This window comes from Malania oleifera, chromosome 6, assembly GCF_029873635.1.
Source record: "Malania oleifera isolate guangnan ecotype guangnan chromosome 6, ASM2987363v1, whole genome shotgun sequence".
NCBI classification, from domain to species: domain Eukaryota; kingdom Viridiplantae; phylum Streptophyta; class Magnoliopsida; order Santalales; family Ximeniaceae; genus Malania; species Malania oleifera.
This window is the reverse complement of record NC_080422.1, coordinates 72,319,310-72,342,756: the sequence shown is the minus strand read 5'-3', so window position 1 is coordinate 72,342,756 and position 23,447 is coordinate 72,319,310. Positions and strand designations below refer to the sequence as shown.

Sequence of the window (23,447 nt, the reverse complement as noted above, 5' to 3'; positions counted from 1 at the left end):
TTTAAGTGTGGCTCCATTTGTAACTGTGGATCTTTTGATGACTGGTCATGAGTAGTAAGGGCTTCAAAATTTCCTTCCAAATAGGGGTTCAACCAGTTGACCCGTTATACCTCGTAGCTCTACTGAATTTCAATTGCTTCCTCGCCTAGGTTTACCTAGTGCACATGTTTTCAGGCCACTGTGAACTTCCTGATCTGATCCTGGGCATCCGTTGCTGCATAAGTGAAGTCTAATTTTGCCAACTCATGGGTTGCTGGCACAAACTGAGATGCCCCCATTTGCCTCCTAGCCATCAGAGGAGCACATGCCACTCCTCCCTATGGACCTAGTAATGGGACCCATGGGAGGTTTCCACAAAGGTATATCATGCAGGAATGTTTCATCCATGGTGCTTGCCAGATTAGTCCCAATTCTCCCAATTTGTGTAATTTTTCATTACATACGGCCTTGCTCCATTGGACGATCTGCTGAGCCCCTTCAAACTCTACTAAGGGAATTCTGAGTGCTGAAAAGGTGTCTCGGTACCCCCTTTGGTTGCTTGGTAGGTGACTGGTGAACAAAACATAGAGTAAAGGAATACAACACTTCAATCGTTCTTGACCCTTATCCCTACATTTGTTGAGGGATCGAAAAGTTTGCGCCAAAATACCTAGGACTAGATTAACTCCATTCTTCACTTGTGCCACAAAAAAAATGGTGGTTTGATCGATGGTCCCTAATTTTTTAGGGAATATAACAAGGCCATATATGGCTAGGGCTAGCAGATGCATCTGGGTCTCCTTACCTTCTTCTTCTTCCAATAGTGCCTTCAGGCACTTCCAAGTGATTTTCTCGTCTTCCCCTGCAGCTTACTGAATCTTGATTCCAACAACATTATGCAATTCTCTTACCTTGGAAGCTCAAGAATCGGGTGTATAAATCTGATAAGGTGACCATTGTTTCATCAAATGTAGGAGTGACATGTACTTTTTGATTGTAAGAACCATGTCTATCCCCTTGACTGTGAAGCATGTGTACGAGGGATTCCAGAAATCAACTAATGCCTTCACCATCTGAAGGTTCACCGATATATGCAACAGAAAACCAAAGTGGTCGTATAACTATGGGAACTCCAAACGGCACTGCAGTGTCCATCCTTTCCAAATAGCCTTTAGTTCATCTAGGGGGTTTGACCGGGTATATATGAAGACTTTGGCTGGTAACTTCACCACTAACTCTTTGTTCAGGCTGTCTCCCCACTGCCTCTATTGATCTTAAGAATATAATCGTACCACAGACTCGGTTTCCTAGTAAACTACTGCATCCTCCAAGAATGGCCCTGATTTTTCTCGAAACCTTGGTAAAGCGGGTGGGATGCCTATATGTATGCAATATGTTAGTAATACTACCATGTAATTCAAAGAAAATATGTATAGCCATAAGATCTCTTAGAGAAGGATGGAGTTCCTATCTTAAACCTCGGGTGGATATATATAAGGTTCTTCGAGACTCTATCCTAGGTATGGGATTTTGGATAAGCATGTGTGGTTAAGCTCTAATCCCTATAAACAAAAGGTTCCCAAATTGAAACTCCATCCTCCCTCGCAGAGGTCCGGACAAAGCTCGCACTGAGCGGAGTGGTTTGCGGGTCCCATGAAGTTTAAGCTATGAAGGGACAAATGCTATTTCACCCCTATCTAATCCTAAGGGAAAGCCGGGGTATAGAGCTGTGAAGGTGTGTGAGTTCATCCATTTTAGCCTACACCCTCTACCCCACATTCATTCATTCATTATTCACAATCGAATACATGCAACACATCACATCTTAGAAAATTTATACAACTAATCACATGCTTATCAACCAATCATATGCTCAACATGGCAAATATTCACAAGTGTCAATTACCTGCTTAATCAAACACAAAAGGTAGGTAAAAAACTTATAGTTATTAATATGCACAATTACTCACCTATGCACCATCAAATTTATCAATTCACACAAAAAGAAAATGGGGTGTTAAAAAGGTTATTATATTTGAAATTGGGATAATCGACGATTAATCACTGGCTCGACTCTCAACCATCCCCAGAGGAGTCACCAAGCTGTCTCGACGTTCCCGGGCGGAACGAGGTGAACGAAAGTAATCTCACTCCTTACCTACAAAGAGAGAGACAAGCTTCACAAAATTACAATAGAAGACTTCAATATTCGAAATCTTCTCCTACAACAAAGAAAAGCTCCTACCCTGTGCTTAGAATGAGAAGGCTATTTATAGACTTAGCTTGTGGCAAGTATGGGAAACAAGACATAAGGGAGTAATTATGGGGGGAACAAAGCATTGGGTAAAAAATGAGAAAGGAAATATAGTATGGGATGAATGATAAAGAGGGGAACAAGGCATGGGGTGAAAAATGATGAAGGGAATATAACATGGGATGAATGATAAAGAGGGGAACGAAGCATAGGGTGAAGAATGATGAAAGGAATATAGCATGGGATGAATAATAAAGAGGGGAACAAGGCATGGGGTGAAAAATGATGAAGGGAATATAGCATAGGATGAATAATAAAGAGGGGAATAAGGCATGGGATGAAGAATGATAAAAGGAATATAACATGGGATGAATGATAAAGAGGGGAACAAGGCATGGGGTGAGTGATGATGGGGGGGAACAAAACATGCTTGCATATCACAAATTAAATAAATAATAATAATAATAATAATAATAATAATAATAATAATAATAAATATGCGGGAGTCCATGAAGTCATGCGGAGCCCAATGGAGATATGCGCGGCTCACAAGCCATATGGAGCCCAATGAAGATATGTGGGGCCCATAGGCCATGTGGGGCACAAGCTACATGAGGGTTATTAGAACCCAAGCTAGCGTGCACCGAATGTAGGAATCCGAGGTAGCATACTAGGAGGTAATGTGCGTCGGATATAGGAATCCGAGCTAGCATACGAGAAGATAATGTGCACCGAATGTAGGAATCTGAGCTAACATTACAAGTGAAGTAATGTGCTCCGGATGTAGGAATCCAAGCTAGCGTACTAAATGGGGTAACGTACACTAGAAGTAGGAGTCTGAGTTAGAGTACCAAAGGGGATAACATGCATCGGATGTAGGAATCCGAGCTAGAGTACCAAATGCGGTAAGGTGCGCCGGATGTAGGAGTCTGAGCTAGTGTACCAAATGGGGTAACGTGCATTGGATGTAGGAATCCGAATTAGCGTACCAAAGGGGGTAATGTGCATCGGATGTAGGAATCCGAACTAGAGTACCAGGAGATGTGGGGCCCACAACCATGTGGGGGGCCAATGGAGATATATGGGGTTCACAAGCAACGTGGGACCTACAAAATGTGTGAGGTCCACAAGTAGCATAGGACCCAAAAATATGTATGGGGTCCACAAGAAGCATGGGACCTACAAAAATGTGCGGGGTCCACAAACAGCGTGAGACCTGCAAAGATGTGTAGGGTCAACAAGTAGTGTGGGACCTACAAATATGTGTGGGGTCCACAAGCAACGTGGGGGAGGGTTTGACATGAGGTCTCCTCGGAAAGGCTTGGTTAAAATTGGGGTGTCTACAAAAGGGCTCCACCTCAAACTTGGCCGTCGAAGTACTTGCCATTAAAGGGAAAAAAAATTTCTTCTCTCCTCTAACATCAACATTTACATCAGCACCTGTTAGGATGACGTTAGTAATGGCGCCTGCGTCAGCGTGATGTCAGCGCTCCACGGGGAGGATCTACGCCTCGACCTGCACTCTGACCCAATTCTAAATTCGGGTCTGTCACCCAATTCTGGCATTGTTCATCATGTTCTTCATCCACAAAAAAAAAAAACTTCTTTTCGATTTTTTTTTCACACCTTCAATTGAAAAATGATCCTCCTTCAATTGAAATTTTCCAGAATAATTTTTCGACACCTGATCTGAATCTTCGCGTACCTCAATCCAATCTGAATGAACCGCTCTGATCTTGGGCACTCTCACGGAAAAACTTCAGATCCAAAAAATTTCTTTTGAACTGATCTGATCGATCAGATCTGAACCTAATTGAAACTGTTCTCCGATTTCACTTGTTGACATGCAAATATTTTAATCTTCCGATCAACAAAATAAATCACACAAAGAACATTCATTGAAGAGATTTTACATGGTTCGGCAAGGTTGCCTACGTCCACGAAGCATGCACCTGGAGAAAAATCCACTATGAAACTATGGCAGTACAAGATCTAGTCAGTCTCTCCCGGATCCCAGATCCCCTATACACCCCTTCACCTTTCATCTCGTTGAAGAAAAGTTCTTCCTAAAGAGAACCCCTCTCTAACTCTCCTTGCACAAAATGACAAGTAATCCCTATATTTTCTCATGGCTTACAAACATATATATGACACCACACAACCGTTGGATTTAGAGACGATTCAACGACTGTGATAAAACTCATAATAAATAAATAAAAATAAACATATTTTTTAACACTTCATAAATGTGGTTTTCTTTCTGGGGGTGGTTTGAGTTACTTGTTTTTATGGTTTTATACCTTTTGATTATTTTTGTTGGCCTTGTGCCCCTAGGGAGGCCTAGTGGTTGTATTTGTTCGATTTTGTTTGATAGGGAGCATTGATCTTCCTTCTCTCAGGGATACCCAAAGTTTCTGTACATATCCATTTTTTATCAATATAATTTACATTTACTAATCAAAAAATAAAAATAAAAATGTTATCATGGAACTACTTGTAATTTTTATGACTATCTTATTTCATGTTAATTGGAACAAGAAAATATTTGCATAAGTTTTTTTTTTAAATCTCTTAACAAATCTTGATACATTTTTATCTAATATAGTTCATTTTATTCATATGAATATGTGCATATATTTTGCAAACCAAATATAATCTTGAAATATTCTTGGTAAAACACATGCTAAAATGGAATAAAACTCGATTGGGAGGCTACAATCCCATATGCATGCCCTAGAGTTGGCTAATCTTCCTCACTAGTTTGCTTAAGATAAAAGAGTAATTTAGAGGCTTAAAATCACCCTAAAAGATATTGACATCTCTTAATGTTTGACAAAAGAATAGTGTTACACTAATAAACAAAATATTATACTTTTACTTATCCACAAGATAATAGGTAAATAAAAGTATATATTTAAGAGGTAAGGTGTAATATTTTTGTTGTCAAAAAATGACTCAAACTTGTTCTAAGGTTAATTTTAAAATCATAGAGATTCTCCTTAATTCTTGTGACAAATATATTTTCTTAGTTAATTTATTGTCAAATGATTAAGTAAAATTTTAAAAAAATTAATGATTTTGTCCTTTTTTTTAATTTATTCTTAGCACACATAAAATGGCATAAAAATTTAATTACTAGAAATTCATCACAAATTAAGGAGTTTTTTTTTTTTTTTTTTTTTTTTTTTGAGAGAGAGAGAGAGAGAGAGAGAGAGAGAGAGAGGAATATGTAGTTCTTAGATATGAGAAAGAAAATCATCTATTGAGTTTGCACTAAGAGGGGGGATTACATAATATTTGTTGATATTTGATGAACATTTACTTCAATTTAACTTAATTCACGGAAGATCCGTAACTTCTTATCAAATTATTAGTATTTTAATTTTTGTCAAAGAATATAAAGTGAAAGATAAAAGAACAAAACCTATTTTTACTTATGTCATTTTTTATTATATTCTATTTTTTATAAATGAAAAAACTAAAACACACTTTTTTGAGAAAAGGGTAAAAATTTTATTAAAAAAACATCCAAAGCAAAATAAGTTCAAGTCCGAAACTTGAAAAAGGAATGAGACCGTTATGATCAAATGACGATAACATTACAATGAAACAACCAACCTATAATTTGGCCACCCAAGAAAGATATATCGAATACCAAAGAACATCCCACCCAATAAAATTACTTCTGCAAAATTTGAGGGGTATTGCCAAAAAGATCTTAGCATAATTGTCTTATTCAGTGTCATCCACTCCTAAAAGAAATTCATCCTCAAAACTCTTGGCATTAGGAGCATGAGTTTTTTCCCAATTTATCATTTTTTAAAAAAAATATATTAAATAATACCTTTCTCGGGAAAATAATTCCCGAAATAATCTTGACGTAATCTTGCTACTTGTAGTAGTAAGATTTATCATTTTTTTAAAAATATATATATTAAATAATTTTTTTTTTTGAAAAATAATTTCCGAAATGATACGTAGCAAATCTCGCGATTACGTTAGCGTTATTTCGAAAATTATTTTCCCGAGAAATGTATTATTTAATATATATATTTTTAAAAAATGATAAATTGAGAAAAAACTGTTAGGAGCATCCTTATGATATACGTGTGAAAGGCGGCCAGAATGAAATGGGCATATGCTGCTCCACGTGTACCTGTCATTGTGAATAGCAGCAGTGCATGGCCCCATTCCTCGCCCCCTATATATTATTGTGAGGGGAGGGGTCTACTTCACCCATATCACATCAATCCCATCAGCTCAAAAGCTATAAAAAAAATCATCATTCTTCCAATCACCATGGTCCATGGAGAGGAAGTCACTCAACCTTTTCTTCATCATGCTGTCTTTGCTACCCGTGAGTCATTCTTATTTTTACTTTTTTAATTATCTTTATATATATTTTTTATGTGTGTGTGTGTGTGTGAGAGAGAGAGAGAGAGAGAGAGAGAGAGAGAGAGAGGGAGGGAGAGGAGACTTTTGACAATTTTCTTTATAAATAAGTTATTTATCTGAATTTAATTTTTTTTAAGATCCAAAATTCGTATATGGACAAACCCACCCTTCTCACCAATCCTAATGAAATCAAATCAAAGAATGAAAATATTCATACCCCAGGGTGTGGTTCAGGTGGTAGTGTGGACTGCGAGAGTGCCTCTCATGAGGTTAGGTGTTCAAATCCTCCTGGGCTCATTTCCGCTTCCGAACTCCTGAATTTACCCTCCCTTTGAAGTTGTGGGGTCAACTTCAAGGGACGCATGATTAGTCACGTGGACCGTAAAACGGACACGTGGATACCCGGTGCGTAATCCAAAAAAGAATGAAAATATTCAGTTGGTCCAAAATTTTAACTCTTGTACAGTTGTGCTTTCCTTTTTTTTTTTTCTTTTTTTCTTTTTTTTTTTCTTTTTGAAAAGCTCGGCCAAGAGTACCACTCATCATAATTGAAAAGGGGCAAACCCCATCTTCCACCCCTTCGATTTTCATTTCAATAAATGCTTAACTATCCATATTATCTTACAAAAGGACATCATCGCCTTCTCATTTGGGACACACACACATTTGATGAATCCATATAAGTAGATATATAGTAAGAATAAGAGAAGATGAGAGATAAAGTGAAGAGAGACATTTTGTATAAATAATAAAGAGAGAAGTGATATTTTGTATAATATAAATAGAATTATAAATTTTAGGCTTGCATTTATAAATGTATGCAATTGAACAAATATCAATATGATTTTGTACTACATAATTTTATTCAAATTTAAATAAATTTAAATTTAAAATCTAAAATCTTAACATTTCAAACACAAATAAAAGTATTTGAAAAAAAAATCTATTTTAATTATAAAATTAGAACTTGCTGTGTTACGACTTTAAAAAATAAAATGCTAAAATTTATGACTTAAAAACCAACAACTCTTTGCATGTGTTGCCAGAAAACTTTCAGCTTCAATAATTTTCAAAGTGGTATGAGAGGTTTAGAAGGAGCTACTAACTCAAAACGTTTAAAACTTAATTCTTTACCTGATCAAACTTGCACCAAAGGGAGAAATATAACCAAGTGTTTGAAAGAAATAACTGTACAAGAACTTGTCAAGCACGTCGATGAGCAGCGGGACGTGTCATATGTCATTTTGAACGGCAACCTTCTTCTGCACCCATAAATACACATGCAGACATATATTAAGATAAATAGATCGAACACGATAGAAAGAACCAAATTAAACCACCACGTACTCACTATGGACAATAATGCTCTTGGGCTCATCACCATGCTCTTGTTCTTCCTTATTATTACTTTTTTTTTTTTTTTGATAATTCCAAGATTTCAGCCATTATCACGCCACTTTAAATACTATGATACAACACCAAATCTAGGGATGAAAGTTATCCGTCCAATGACGCATCCCTAGTAATTCACCGGGGTAAACTCTCAAGGGGGAATTGAACACGTGATCTTGAGGTCACCAATTTCACAACTTGTCCTTATCACTTGAGTCAACCCAGTTGCGCTCCTGTTCTTCCTTACTACTCCTCGTCAATACTGCATATAAGTCTCCTACCTTGTCTTTTCTTTAATTCATTCATTCTAACTTGTTTTATTTTGATAATTAATTCATTTATGGGAGTACGCACAATAATTAGTTTTGATATATATGAATATGATTACTATATGTATATATGTGTGTGTCTATATATATAGTGTGTGCGTGGGCGTTTGTATAATTATTAAAATGAAAATGCATGCAGGGGAAATGGTGGTGCCAAGTGAGGCACAGGTGTGCGCGGGCATATGTCTCGACTATCATTGTCGAGACATTTTCCTCTCTTTACTTTCCACTACTGGGAGAAGGGGAAAGGAGCTCTACTCTATTCCACCTAGCTATTGTACGTCTGGTTCCTTAGGCATGTAACACCTTGTTCCAAAGTGCTTTCATGGCGGTCAGAAACCATTTTCTAGATTGTGTTACTGGGCATAAGAAGATAGACATAGCAGCTATATATCTTTGAAGAGAAAGATGGTTGGCTATTCAATATATGCTATTAAAGTGTGGATACTTGCCTTGGATCCCACACTTTGGAGCTTAGGGGTGCACCATCTATGTGTTTATGTCAACCTTGGCCACTTCCAGTTTATACCTTAACTGTAGGACTTCAATTTCAGTGCTGATACAAAGATTATGCTGCTAGTTAGCTTATTAAGTAGACCAAAAGGGCTTAGCTAAGTCCTAGGATCTTGGAAAAGTAAGGAACCACCACTTGAACTTTCATTGGAGTATCATACAGGGCAGCTATGAGATGGACCTGATAGACCTATGCCTCACCTCAATAAGTTAGAGGTATAGTATTACCATTAAGACTGGAAGGGGAAGGTGACTAGGATGGAAGAATCAAAAAGGAAGATGGATGAAGGACTAAGAGGAAGTGGTGGGAAAGATAACAGGTTAGTGGTAACTCCATTGAATTTCTAATATTATCATCTTTCGTCATTCTAGACCCTTATCTGTTACGTTGCGACATCCGTCTTTTAAGAAAACTCGTTTCATGAAACTTGAAAGTTATGGAGAAGTAGTATTTATTTTTAGTAACAAGAAAAAATGATCTCTTTTGTTGGATTAAAAATTGTTCATTTGGCACATTTTTCTTAACTTATGAATCAAAATCCATTTTTTTTATATTTAAACTAGTGAGAAAGAAAAGGAAAAATGATCTAACAATCTTCGAATGTTTGCGCAATCAATGAAGAATTATTTCACCTTAATTAGTAAGCTAACTTTGGTTGTCTAGGTAAGATGTCAATCGATCGTGTCAAAAATAAACTTCTTTGTAATGTAGAATAGAAGAGTCACGAAAAAATATTTTTCGAAAGTCGATTTTACATAAGGATGAGCAGCTGCATGCAATCAAAATCATCTTTTGAATAGTCTGTTTTAGTTTACATGAATTGTGCATGCTAGGAATAAAACCAACTTATGGAAAGTCAGTTTTATATATATAAGAACTAACTTTTGAAAATTCAGTTCCCCCTGACATGAAACGATGCGACAATGACTCCATTGAAGCACTGACCATGCCATAATTTTGAATAGGAATCGAATTCCATAAGATTTTGGGGAAGAATCGACTTATGGAAAGTCGGCTAGTTACATTTTTGTATATATGTCACCAATAATGTTACAATAGTGTTTATTATATTTTAAAGTTATTATTTTTGTATTGATTTATAGCCACCATTTAACATGCCTAGCTGCACTTGATAGCACCTAGTCCTTGAAATTTTGGTAGTCGTACAAACTGGGCCGAAAGTTGGGCTCCAATGAACCATGACAAAGTCCTTTCTTGGACTTCATTCATTTTGAGCCACCACATATTATTTGAGCCCATTTACTAAATGATTTGATAGCCTTTGTTGGATCACCAATTAAGAGCATGTTTGATATTGTTATTGTTTTTAATTTTCTGTTTCTGCTTTTCCACGGCGAAGACACAAATTATAAAAATGTGTTTGTTTATGATTTTAATTTTTTGTTTTTTGTTGCTGGTTTTCAATTCTGTTTGCCAAAAAATTGAAAATTAGGTTGTGGTTTTTAGTTGTTTTAGCGATATGTTGTTAGAAATTTTAATATCCAGAAATATTTTTTTAATTAAATTATTCATTTTATACATTTTAAAATTAAAATAAAAATTAAACAATCATATGAATTTAAATATAATTAAAAGAGAAATATTCATAAATTTCAAAAAGCAATAACAAAGCTAATTACAAAATGCTTTGACTATTTTTCAATTGTCATGTTCAATAAAATTTTTATTGTAAAGTAATTTTTGAAAGTAGAACAATTAAATAAAATAATTAAAATAAATTTTATTTTTATTATAGTAAATTTTTTAATGTATATTATCTAGTAATATTATTATTTTAATTAACTTTAAATTTGTATTAGTTTTATAAATATTAACCTTTGTTATTTCTAATTTTTAGCTTCTATAATAAGCAAGTGGTACGGGTGACTTTCATTTTCTTTCTTAATACTGGATTAGCACAATTTGGCATTCCATCCCACCCATGTGGGTTGGTCTTGCTAAGCTTGAATAAATGTTGCAAGAAATCAGAAACGCACTCCAGGATCCACTTTTATGAAGAAAAATAAAGACCAGTGGAAAATTTTGATACATATAGAAGAAAATATTATAAATTTTTTCTAACATATTAGGGTATGTTTGGATAGGGCACTTAAAGTTTTGAAATAAAAATATAAGAAGAAGTTTCAAAATATACAAAACCCATAATTGTAAATGCCTTGTTTGTCTAAACAAAAATGAAACAGAAACTTATAAACCCATTATTGCGGAATAAAAATGTCGAATGACCTCCGATGAACTTTTCAGTCTCGATCACCTGAAAAAGGATGAAAGAAGAATGGGTTGGAGGACTCGGGGTGTACTCCAGAATATCTCTCCGATGCTTAAATAAGAGATTGATTATTTGATAGGTTGTAAGTAACTGTAAAGTAAATTAGAATGAAATGTCATACCTCTTTGCCGTGCTCGTCTTTTATATTGGTGAAGTTTGATCCTTAAGAGATTCACCATTTGTGAACGTGTTTATGACGTTTGGCGTGAGTCCCTCCCAATTATTGCAGCGTTGGTGTAGATCGCTATGATCATCATAGCGCTGGCGTCAATTGCTCTGAACAAGCAATTGACTTGGATGGTAACTGCCCTCATCAATGCAAGATCTTATCTACTCAACTTATGAGGTGATATACTTTTGAGTATATCACCCAATAATTGTAATTTTATATCACATCAACAAAAGGTTTTCTTGTCTCTCTAGTGACAAGGCACCAGGTTCAGATGGGTTTAGTGCAGAATTCTGCACCCAACTCAAGCTAAAGATTTTTAGACCAATAGTTTCTTGTATTAGATCTACAAAGCTATATCTAAAGTACCGTTTGACTTAAGGAGTGTGTTGGAGATTTTGTGAATGTTAATTAACTTTTATCAATGGTAGATTAGTGGAAAGTTCATTTTATTACTAAATTTAAATTTAAGAGGATTCTTTTATAGTTTTCAAAAATATGATGTCATTTTCAGAAAACTTAGGACGTGTTGCTCGATTTTATCCAAATAAAAAATATCATGATTTGTTTGGCACACAAGAATAAAATGAAATAAAATTGATTTATAATTTTATATATTTGTCATTTAATTATTCATGTCGTTCCGGTGCCGATTCATTGCGACATTTCATTGCATCCTATGGAAATGTTAGTGTATTTGGATAGGAGGTATCTATAATTTTCCAAACAAAGATACAAAATTTCAACATTTACAAAATCCATAATTGTAAATGGGCTAAACAAAAATGAGACAAGAACTTATAAATCCTAAAATTATAAATACCCAAACACAGGAAGATAATTTATCATGAACATAGGAAAAGATTTTTCTTTCCACTGGCAGTTTCAACCCAAGCTCATGAATTTGACGACTGACTAGGCCTTCCATTTTCCATTTGGACTTCACTTTACCCATCCAAGCCCAGACCATGACCAAATCCAGTTCTGAAAAACCCAATTTCAAAATTAGCCCAATCATCTGAAACTTTAATCCAAGCCCAAAACCTGACTCAGCCCATGATTGAGGATTTGAGCCCCGTCTAGATGTTTTTCCATTCATACACTTTTTTATTTTTTTATTTTTTTTATTAGTCAGTGGTAAATAATATTGATTAAAATAGATATATACAATATACACTAGACATACCCAGGCAAAGGGAAGCCAAACTCCCAATGAGAAGATCAAATCAAAACCAAACAATAGTTAGAAACCGAAAGCAAAAACAAACAATCCAAAACTCAATCAAAGTACAATCCAAACTTCATAAACAGCTCTATAAGTGTGACTCTAAATCACCTTAAACAGTCCCTCTGGTTCAATTGATTTGTCTTCAAACTTCATTTTGTTCTTGAAATGCCAGAGGAAGTACACAGTAACAGTCAAGCAAATCTTCTTACCAATAAATTTAATTCATGTGTCTTTTGTCTCTTTATGCAACCACTTCAGAGCACTTTTCAGGGATGACATAACTCTAGTGAACCCCATCCAGTGTGGGACAAGATTCCACACAATTTTAGAAAATTTACATCTAAAAAAAATATAGTCAATAGTCTCAGTATCAGTTCTGCAAAATACACAGTCTTGGTCAACTCCTTCAATAAGGAGTTTATCACTTATAAAAAGTTTCCCTTTTATTTCCGGCCACCAAGTGAACGCATATTTAGGCAAGCTACTACATTTTAAATCTCTTTGTACCCCGTGACTTTGTTTCCCCTGTTCCTTCAGTAGTTGAAAATTTCAAAAGAATAAATCCGACCATCTACAACCCACTGATTAAACAAACTATCTGCAGCCACATGACCCCCACATCTCTGCAAGATGTGATTTTTAATCTTGATCATCCTCTTGAATAAAGGGAAGTTTTCATGTTTTGAAGAAGCATCCCAAAAACCTAATAATGTAGGGGTAAGCATTTGACTGGTTCGGTGAATTCGATTAATTAATCGAATTAATCGAAAAATTTTGGTTAAAAAATCTTATTAACCGAACCTACCGAAATTCCTTATTTAACCCAATTCAAAACCGACCAAATTGAATTTCGATTAATTGGCTTACATAACCAAATTCAACTAATTATGCACATTTATAATTAAATAATTACATACATATATATTTAAAACGATATATCTACAATTACAAAAGTATCTATATAAATTTTTGAATTGTAACATTGATTTCATACATACATATATATATATTTAAAATGATATATCTACAATTACAAAAGTATGTATATAAATTTTTGAATTGTAATATTGATTTCATAATCAATTATATAGTTTAATTTTAAAAGATAGTTGCAACCAATAGTAATGATTACGTACATATCTATAAATTACAATATAATTAATCAACCAATTGTATAATTATGTATATATTAATTGATTTGCATAAATGAATCCAACCAATTATGCACATTCATAATTGTACAATTACGTATACTCATAAGTAAAATAAATCAATTAGGTACATATAATTACGTAAGTACTTGCATATTCGAATTAAACTATTAATATATTACAAAATTATGTGCATAGATATCCGAATAATAGGATTCATTATGCATGAATTTTAATTTCAAATGATATATGCAACTAACTCTATAATGACAAACTATATAATCACGAAAATATTTAAACCGAATCAATTACGTAATTACGTACATACATACATACATACATATTTTTTAGTAGGAAAAACCAAATCAGATCAATTATGTACATACATAATTGTGTCATTATGTACATATGCAAATGAAATTGCCAATGATAATGAACTTATATTCATAAACTTCCAAATTATAATAATATGATTATGTTGTTTAATTACATAACTACATAAAACTATATAATTATGAACATATTTAAACCAAACTAGACGTGCATGCATGTGAACCAAACCAATTATATAAATTTATAATTGTTCATAATTACAAAATTATGTAAATAAATTTTTGAATAATGGTATTAATTACGTAATTGTGTAGCTTAACTTCAAATAATAAGCGTAGTTAATAATTAATATAATTACATACCGACAAAATAACGAACATATCTAAATTGAACTAATTATATAAACTACGTACATGCATACATATTAATTGATTTAAAAAATCAAAGCAAAGCAAATCAAATTACTTACATATACATAATTACATAATTACATACATATTATAACTGAGTTGTTCATAATTAGATATTCTAATTATAATATCAATTACATAATTATATAGTTTAATTATAAATAATAAATATAGACAATACTATAATCACATGCATACATAGTTATGGATATGTATAAATCGAACCAATCATGTAAATAATATTAAATGGGTTGACGGATTAAGCGGGTACACCCATTTAATAAACGGATGACCCTACTTCAAGCTTGGAGGTCCCAACTTGGATCCCTTTCATAGGGATTGCTTCACCAGAGCCAATGTTACTCGGATCTATTCCCTCAAAGGTGGGGGTTAACATTGGGGCTCCCCTATAGCCATCATCACATCTTGGGGTCATTTTCCTTTTTAAGGTAGTGAAATAACATCTACAAGCTATGATTTGGTCTCCCAGAAATTCTCTTACCTTATCTGGATTTCAAAATTTTACCATGAGGTGATAGGTTGAAGTCGCGATCAGTTCGTTCTCTAATTCAAAAATGGTCACCTTAAGCATAAGTTCAGGTGGCATGGACTTGCGTCAAACGGCCTTACCTACAACGCACCTCCGCGATTTACCTTCTACGTGTTGGTCAAGGGCACAGCTGGCGTAAGCGTAAGATTAATATGATGCGTAAGCTTAGGACACCTAACGATGTAATTTAAAAAAGAAAAAAAAAAAAAAAGAATGGTCACCCTAGGATTACATGATATGTCGAGGTGATCTTGACCATAAGGAAATCCACCATGGTTGAGGATTTGCAAGTCACGGTCTCCATTGAAAAAATACACTTTTTATATCACAGGGGCTTGTTCAATTATTAAAAATAATTCTTATTTATCATTTTTAGTTTTCTAAAAAAATTACAAAATTCTTTTTTTACTATTTTTAACAGTTCCATAAAAAAATTTTCCAATTTTATTTTAAGAACTGTTTTTAATTTTTAATTATTAATTTATTTTTTATAAAAATACTGAAGGAACAAAAAGTAAAGTAAGATATTTTGCAAGGCACATATTCATCATCATTTGGCTTCAATCAAACGGGGCCTAACCTCCAAGGAGGAGTTGATTAGGCAAGAGAACGAACCCACCAGCACTGTCCACTCCTGAATCAGATAATGTAGATGCTGCGGTTGAAGAAGAACTCAATTCTTCCTCCACTGCAAGAGACAGCTCACTGGTTTATAATTATAATTGGTAGCGTACTGAAAAGCAGAGGGCATGCCTATGTGATAATTATTGATAAGGTGGTGGGAGGCTCAGAATTTGTTCTCCCAACTTGCCCATACCATCAAGCTAATCCTAGTCCTAATAACAAAGGTTTAAGGCCCTGTTTGTGTTCGCAGGAAAACATTCAAAAGTCATCAAGGATTTTTTTTTTAAGAAAAAAAAAATTAAATATCTTTTTATTATATTTTTTCCTTTATATTTTTTATTTTTTTCATTTTCTTAATAACCAAATATAAAAAAAAAAAAATTAAAAATTTCTATTTTTCTTTTATTTTCTCAACATTTTTCAAGTTCTCAATAGACCAAAGAAAACAAAAACTAAGTAATATGGGATCATTAGAAATATTATATTATGTTATATGACACCATTGGGCTAAGGGTTTTGTGACCAAAAGTTAAAAATTAAAAAAAGAACTCCAATTAAAAAATCATGAACAAAAGATGGTAAACTCTCCTAAAGTCTTATAAAAAGATACAAACCTTTATTGATAATTTAAAAATTACATAAAATTCAATTAAAATTTTAAGCATTCTGCCTGCATTCCATTTTTGACACTTAAATTCCTCAAAATTCTCATCCTCCTATCAAATATAAGAACTATTTTTTAAAGTTCATGAAAAAGATCCATAACTTTTCACAAAACCTTTTTCATGTTTTTTTTTTTTTTTTGGTGCATCTCACCTTCCTTAACACTCAAGAGAAGGTGGGGTCGCCCCCAGGGCTGAGCTCAGTTGGCAAGGGCGGATTTCGGGGTTGCCTTTCACAAGATCAGGGATTTCTCCCACCCCGGGTTCGATTCCTGCGGCGAGCGCCTGAGTTTACCTCCTGCGTGGTGGTGTGGGGCCGCTGGCACTTGGGCGTGGGATTAGTCACAACCGGTGCGACGGACCGTAAAACGGACGTCGTTGACGGTTGTGGACACCTGGACGAATCCAAAAAAAAGAGAAGGTGGGGTAGACCTGACACGCAAATCCAATTAAATAATTTGTGACAGATAAAAATATTATAATCCATATCATGTTCAATTAAGTTGCTGGTATATGACAATTTAGATTAGATAATTAATAAATGATAAATAATTTGCCATTTTTATCCATAATATAATTTTTATATGATCCAAGAAATAATTTATTTCCTAATATAACTTAAATTATTTCTAAAATTATAATTTAATAATTATTAAATATTTAACAACCAATCACAAAATTATAATTATTTTTCATATCATGAATTTAGAAACTTTTTTGATCATGAAAAAATTAAGTATTAGGCTTGAATTTAAATATGCTTGGAACTTGAGTTTGAATGTCAACATGGAACACACCGCACTCTTACAGCTAGGAATGTGAGAATAAACCTTAACCAATTTTATTCATATTAATTAAATTAATACCTAATTAGCATGAATATGAAATTATTAATAAATTTAGAAGAAATAAACAAATATCACAATAAAATCTTAAATTCACCAACCAATTTATTTAAAAGAATAAATAAACTCAACTCATAATCAACTCATTTAATGCATACATCATAAATCACTTGTGAATCAAACGGATCAAATTCAACTCAAATTAATAAATTTTTATCCATCCATTTTGCCGAGGGGAATAGTAAATGGACATCAAACCCACGTAAATAGTTTCCATCTAAAGTGGGAGTCGAAAAATGAATTGAATAAAATAAAATTATAAATAAAACACAAAAATATCAAATAATAAATTCACTTTCCTCGACCCAATTTCTTTCTATTCCCATCTACCAAACCAAACATGTAGTAGTAAAGAGTAACAAAAAGTCTTTATCATATAAAATTACAGAACAATTCCAATCTACTTTTGCTTGTTTTCAGTTCTCACGTTTGCTGGTCTGACAAGCATACAACAATTCCAAAAAATCCCGTAGGCACCATGAATCCAAACACCAATCTTGCTCTTCACCAAAAGAAACATGCATTGATACTTGAAAAGAAATATACTTCGGCTTTTTGAACAAAAACTATGATCCATGTATTCTCCAGGAGGACTATTCTTTTCTTTTTTCACCTAGGGGGAAAAACTACAAGGTAAAGAAAAATGAGAATTCAGCACTGAAAGGCAAGGTAAACTTTTTTCCGTGCCTGACAACATATACACTCTCTCTATTGCAACCAAGGAAGATAGTTTCAATTTCAAACCCTCAAAGCCACCTGATCTTGCCATGAAATCTTCCTCTTCCCTGCCCGATTCGACCCATTACTGATATTTCTACAGGCAGATAATTTCATATCCACATACTGCTCCTCATTTCCACCTCTAATCAAACTCTTCCTCTGTTCCTCCACTCTCACAGGCTCGCCATTAACCTGAAATTCCTCTTCTTCTCTCTGCAACACAGGAAATTAATCGAAAGTTAGATCCTACGAAGACTTGGAGTGATTAATTTACAACTTCCTTCAGCAATTTACCGATATCTGGTTTAAGTCGAACACTGGAACTGGGTTTCGCAAACCAGCTTCCTGCCCACTATAAATACGATCGTTCTCATTCAGGTCCAAAACTGAAGAGTTCCGTGGCACTACCTCCTTTGCAGTGTAAATCTTTTCCTGGTGGTTTAAATCATATCCTGGTAGAGGGAGTCGCAAAACAGCCTTTTTTCCATTGAACTTCATTTCTTTCTGGTTTGAGTCGATAGTAGCAGGAACTGGGATTCGCAGAGCAGATTGCTTTCTATTATAATTCCTATCCTTCCTAATGGTTTTGCGTTGGGTTTCCAGCTTTTGCAGCTGCACGGTTCTTTGACCCAATGGGGGCTTGGGAGTTGAGTTTTTCATTAGAAGATTGTATCGTCGCTTCAAAAATCTGTAAATCATAAGCAACCCAAAGCACCCAATTATGATACAGCACTAAAATTTGACTTCATAAACCTCCATCAGATATCACTACGGGAACATTGAAATTATTCTCAGCCTCTGTACTAGAGCAATGATTTCAAGGTTTAAATTTGAATTTGCATAGGGTTGGACCATATGTGATATAAAAAGATAAAACCATATTTTCTTCCAAATTCATACAAATGCAAATTCAAGCCCAGAAATAAATGTTCCTAATCACTACCTTAGGTGGTGTTTGAGACTTTCAAACACTACCTTGAATTGTATTTGAGACCGTCGCTTCAGCCCCTGAATTTGAATTTTTATGATGGATTTAGAATAAAACTCAATATAATTTTACATTAATACATTAATCTAAATCCAAACAAATTCAAATTTGAAGCTAAAATGCAAGCTCCCAAATATAAAGTAAGAACATATGCAAATTCAAGAAACATTCGGGAAAAAATCATACCGAACTTCAGCTAAAAGAGTTAATTTCTTCTGTTTCAGTTCCTCCAGGTTCTCCTTCGTCCAGTCTGTTTCCTGTAAAATGCAAAATGACGTAAGTAATCTTCAACTATGTCAGGATCATCAAAAAACCTAAGAAGGTAAAGAACAGAAGGAACAGCGAAGGGACTTTCATATAAAAGGGAACACAATTTTTCAGGCGATTTAATAATACCCTCCAAACTGGGGGTTCTAAAACGAGAGCACAACCAGACACTAGCAACCAATAATCTGAAAAATCAACATAGCAGTACCGCGACCGTCGAAAAATGATAAATAAAACAAAAGTTTAAGCAATAAGATAGCAGGAAAGTGAAGGAAAAATATATCTAACGAAAAATATTTCTACAAATCAGAAGACAATCTAGTAAGCCGCAAGAAATTATTGGGACAACCAGAGAATGCGGTTTGATCGCCGAGAAAAGAGAAGAATGAAAAGAAACTAAAAGTTTTAAGCCTAAAATTTTCGCTGATTCTGGATCTGGGAGAACAAAAACATCCGTCGATTTAACCCTAATGCGACTATCTAGGTGGCTGAGTTAAAATAATTTTCTAAATTTCTGGAAATCCCCAAAAAAACAAGTATTCATAAAAATTTCAGTTCAATCGTTTTTTCAGCATCAAATCGGAAGGCACAAAAAAAAAAAAAGGGAGAAAATTTCATGCGCAAACCTCTGAGAAAGAATATTAGAGCGGCATGCCAAGAACCCACAAAATCAGACGCAAACTTAGAAAGGAATTTCGGGAAGAAAATCCAGATCTTCTACAACCCAAGTCCAGATCTAAAACAGAACAAGACCCAAACCCACATAACTAAGTACCTTCTGCAGCTCCTGGTAGTCCTGCAAGAGATTCTGATGCTTGATCCTGCTCTTGGCGTCCTCGTAAGCAGCGTAAGGAGACGAACCCAGAGCGACCCCTTTCATCTTCTTCGACATCACCTCAAAGAGAAGAAGAAGAAACACCCACAACCCAAAACGAGAAACCGTCTAGGGAGAAAAATCAAGAGGGCGAGGGATCCAATAAGTGGAAAACAAAGAGACGGGCAAGAAATAATGAACGGACAGAGTGCAAAGAAAGAAAGAAAGAAAGAAAGAAGGAGGTGACCCCCGCGGGGGGGGGGGGGGGGGGGGGTGTGGGGGGCGGGGAGGAAGGTTCTGGGTTTCCTGTTTTCTCTGTGAAACTCTGACCAGGACAAACCCAAAAAAGCCCACACAAATCGGGAAATATGTTTGTATTGAGACAGTGATGAAGATGGGGATCTTTTGGGGGTTGCAGAAGGGCATTTCCGGCAACATAATTTTGGTTTTCGTTTGGTTGGAGGACATTTGAAGACATCTTCTTTCCTTCTCTCTTCTCTCTCTTTCCATTCTTTCTTTTTTGTTTTTCTTCTACATAAATTTTGGTCCAGCTGGGCCATTAGAGAGAGAAAGGGAGGGAAGAGAGAGTTGGGTGGTGTGGACTCTTTCCTTGCACGAGAGGTGGGTGTGCGCAGTTTCTATGTTTCCTCTCCCCACTCTCCTTTCCTTGTATTGGGTTGGCTTGCAACTGCATGAGAGAGAGAGAGAGATGGGTGAGTGCTGAAAAAGCAGGGGGGTGGGGGGGGGGGGGGGGGCGAGGTGGAGATGGAGAATGTGGTGCTGTTCCTCTGATTTGCTGCAGTTGTAATTGGCAGTACCCCTTAATTTAGGGCTTCCTGTGGGTAGTTCATGGATGGTGCCGTTGAATGAGACACCCCCACCTTCCTCTCACATTATTATTGTTGTTATTATACACTCCTCGCCCAATAGCTTTAATTACACAAATACCCTTTCCTCTTTTCTTCCCTTTTCTTCTCACCCAAGGATCCGACGGCACCTTCGTCATGGTCATGGTCATCATGATCAATCACCGCCTGCTATTGTCGCACAAACATACATCTGATTTTAATTCTCTACTTCCCTTCTTTGCACAAGCCAAGAAAGGTTGGGAAAACCAAAACCCAATTCAGATTTTTTTCCGTTTGAATTCGAAACTTTCTCTGATTTCTTGTCTCCAATACCTGAATGAACGTTTTTTGTCATTTTATACGCTCGGCATTTTTTCCCTATGGATTCAGAGTTAATCGAAATTATAAATGATTTTACATTTTTTTCTCTTTTTATATTTTATAAAATGATAATTTTTTAAAAAAAATAAATATGTATTTTTTTAATAAATCTCAAAATATATATATTTTTAAAATTTGACCCAAATTTTGTAATATTTTTAAATTTTATAAAAAATTAATTTTTACTTTTTGTTCAACCAAAAAAAATGAGTGAGTCCCTAAACTTTTTAGGCATACGAACGTAAAAAAGAAGAGATTTGGTACAAAAAAATAATTTTTCTTATTATTATTTGTCTAACAATATAGGAATTCCAAAAAACATCAAATCGCAAGGGGGCAACCTAACAATTTCATACAAGCTGCCCTACCAATCTTACCTCTTGGAATCTGGACTTTTTGTGGCAGCATTAGCAACCGCCACCTGCCTCTGCCACTGGCTAGTCCTAGCTGGTAGCAGGTATTAATGGTGAAGCAACCGGGAATGAGCCGGCCCAGCTAGGGTCTTATTCATGGGGTGAAAGCCAATGGCATTAGATCTCATCTTCATCATCAGCATTTCAGCCAACAATTACCATGATTCATTGTATATCCAGAAAATAAAATGGGCATTCCTGTCATTTCCACCCACTCAGGGCACCCGCCATACGCACACCATAAAAATTAATTTAGCCCCAGCTCTTCTTCACTTCACTGTAACAGAGACGGACGCAGAGCCTTCACTTTGGTGTGAGACTAGAGAGAAGATTGAAAGGGGAAAACAAAAATAAAAAAGCTGATGGGTCGGTTGGAAGTTTGGTTACCCTTCCGTAACTCTAGAGAGAGAGAGAGAGCTTTGGCCGCATTCTCCGTGGATAGAGAAGAGAGAAAATTAAGGGGAAGGGTGACGACGACAGAGAGACGTTTCCCTCACTCGCCCCTTGTTCCGTGTTTCCACTGACCTTATTAATTAAGTGGGACCTGCGGTCTAGACACGTACCCGGTGACTCCACAGAAAATCAAGTTGCAAACGTTTTTTCATTCCCCAAAGGTACTCCCAACACATCCTTGACTATTCCATTTTATTCATATTCAAATTCAAATCAAGCTTTAACTTGGGGAGTATTTTAACAAGTCGTGTCTGAATTCAATAATGTTATTAAGTCAAATTTTAAGTTTTATTAATTTTTTTTATTTTTTTATTTGTATATCATATATCATATAATATCTATTTTATAAATATATTTAATATTATATATGTTTAATATTAATTTATATTTGAGTCAAGTTCGAGTTTAATAATTATAAAATTGATTAAATTTTTCAAACTTAACATTTTCGAGTCGAGTCGAGTCGAGTTCGAATATTTTACTATGTCAACTTAACTCGACTCAAATACGCCCCTACTCCTAACTAATGCATACCCAAGCTTTAGTATTTGAATATTGATCCCAGCCTTATACTTAAATTTCTATAAATTTAGAGATTATTTAATTTAATTTTGTAGTATGTTTATTTCAATTTACATAATTTTAAATTAAAGAGTCAAATGTTAAGGAGTTTAGTTAAGACATGCTCATTGAAAAAAAAAAAAAAAGGTAAAGAGATCAAGAATATTTTTTATTGAAATTAAGAGTTTTTACACCTAAATTTAGATTAAAAAAATATTGATAATGATAATTTATACTAAAATATTGGAAAGTTATTGTGTAAAAAATCAACGGAATAATTGAGAGAAAAAAAATTAAAAAATGTGAAACATAAGATATAATAGACTTCGACCAACTACAATTTAAAGATAGGCTATAAATAATTAAAAGTAAATGAGTAATGTATAAAAAGTAGTTGGAAGATACTTTTCTCATCTTACTACTTTTTTATAGACTGAAGTCAAATCTTTCACTATGTTTTTAGATTCCTTTAACTTTGGCCACTCATGCTTTTCTTGATAATTACATTTTCGAATGTTTGTCAAAAATTCATTAGTTAACAGAAGCAAGTTTTGTCCCCCAACCCCCCCCCCCCCCCCCCCCACAACAACCAAAGTCAATGTAATGTACAAAATTAAGGAAATAGAGGCCCAATGGCAAATTCGGTCGATCAACATTCTAGGGATCTGAATGCCTAGAACTGCCAAGATCTAGGGATTCAAGTATCATTAATCCTTTGGCTATGATTTTCTCAAGACCCCATCACCTGACTCGTCACATATGGAAGTGTCTTGTCTAGCCCTCAATTGTAACATTTAGGATGTCACACTAACTATGA

General features: G+C 34.7%; 1 protein-coding gene across 1 annotated transcript; it reads right to left on the bottom strand.

The window, feature by feature from the left end:
• Positions 1-17,463: 17,463 nt before the first annotated feature.
• Positions 17,464-21,910, bottom strand: LOC131157355 (uncharacterized). Its single transcript, XM_058111429.1, has 5 exons — positions 21,581-21,910; positions 19,936-20,662; positions 19,080-19,150; positions 18,200-18,593; positions 17,464-18,118 (listed from the first exon to the last, which is right to left on the bottom strand). The coding sequence occupies exons 2-5, from the start codon at positions 20,050-20,052 to the stop codon at positions 17,924-17,926; spliced, it is 777 nt and encodes a 258-aa protein (XP_057967412.1). The 5' UTR covers positions 20,053-20,662; positions 21,581-21,910; the 3' UTR covers positions 17,464-17,923.
• Positions 21,911-23,447: the final 1,537 nt, after the last annotated feature.

What these genes read in the sequence shown, in the direction of transcription:
- LOC131157355 (XM_058111429.1), bottom strand. Translation starts at nt 20,052, where the DNA reads ATGTCGAAGAAGATGAAAGGGGTCGCTCTGGGTTCGTCTCCTTACGCT. An exon ending in ACTACCAGGAGCTGCAGAAG is followed by an intron (nt 19,151 to 19,935) that starts GTACTTAGTTAT and finishes TGCATTTTACAG; the next exon opens with GAAACAGACTGGACGAAGGA. An exon ending in ACTCTTTTAGCTGAAGTTCG is followed by an intron (nt 18,594 to 19,079) that starts GTATGATTTTTT and finishes TATGATTTACAG; the next exon opens with ATTTTTGAAGCGACGATACA.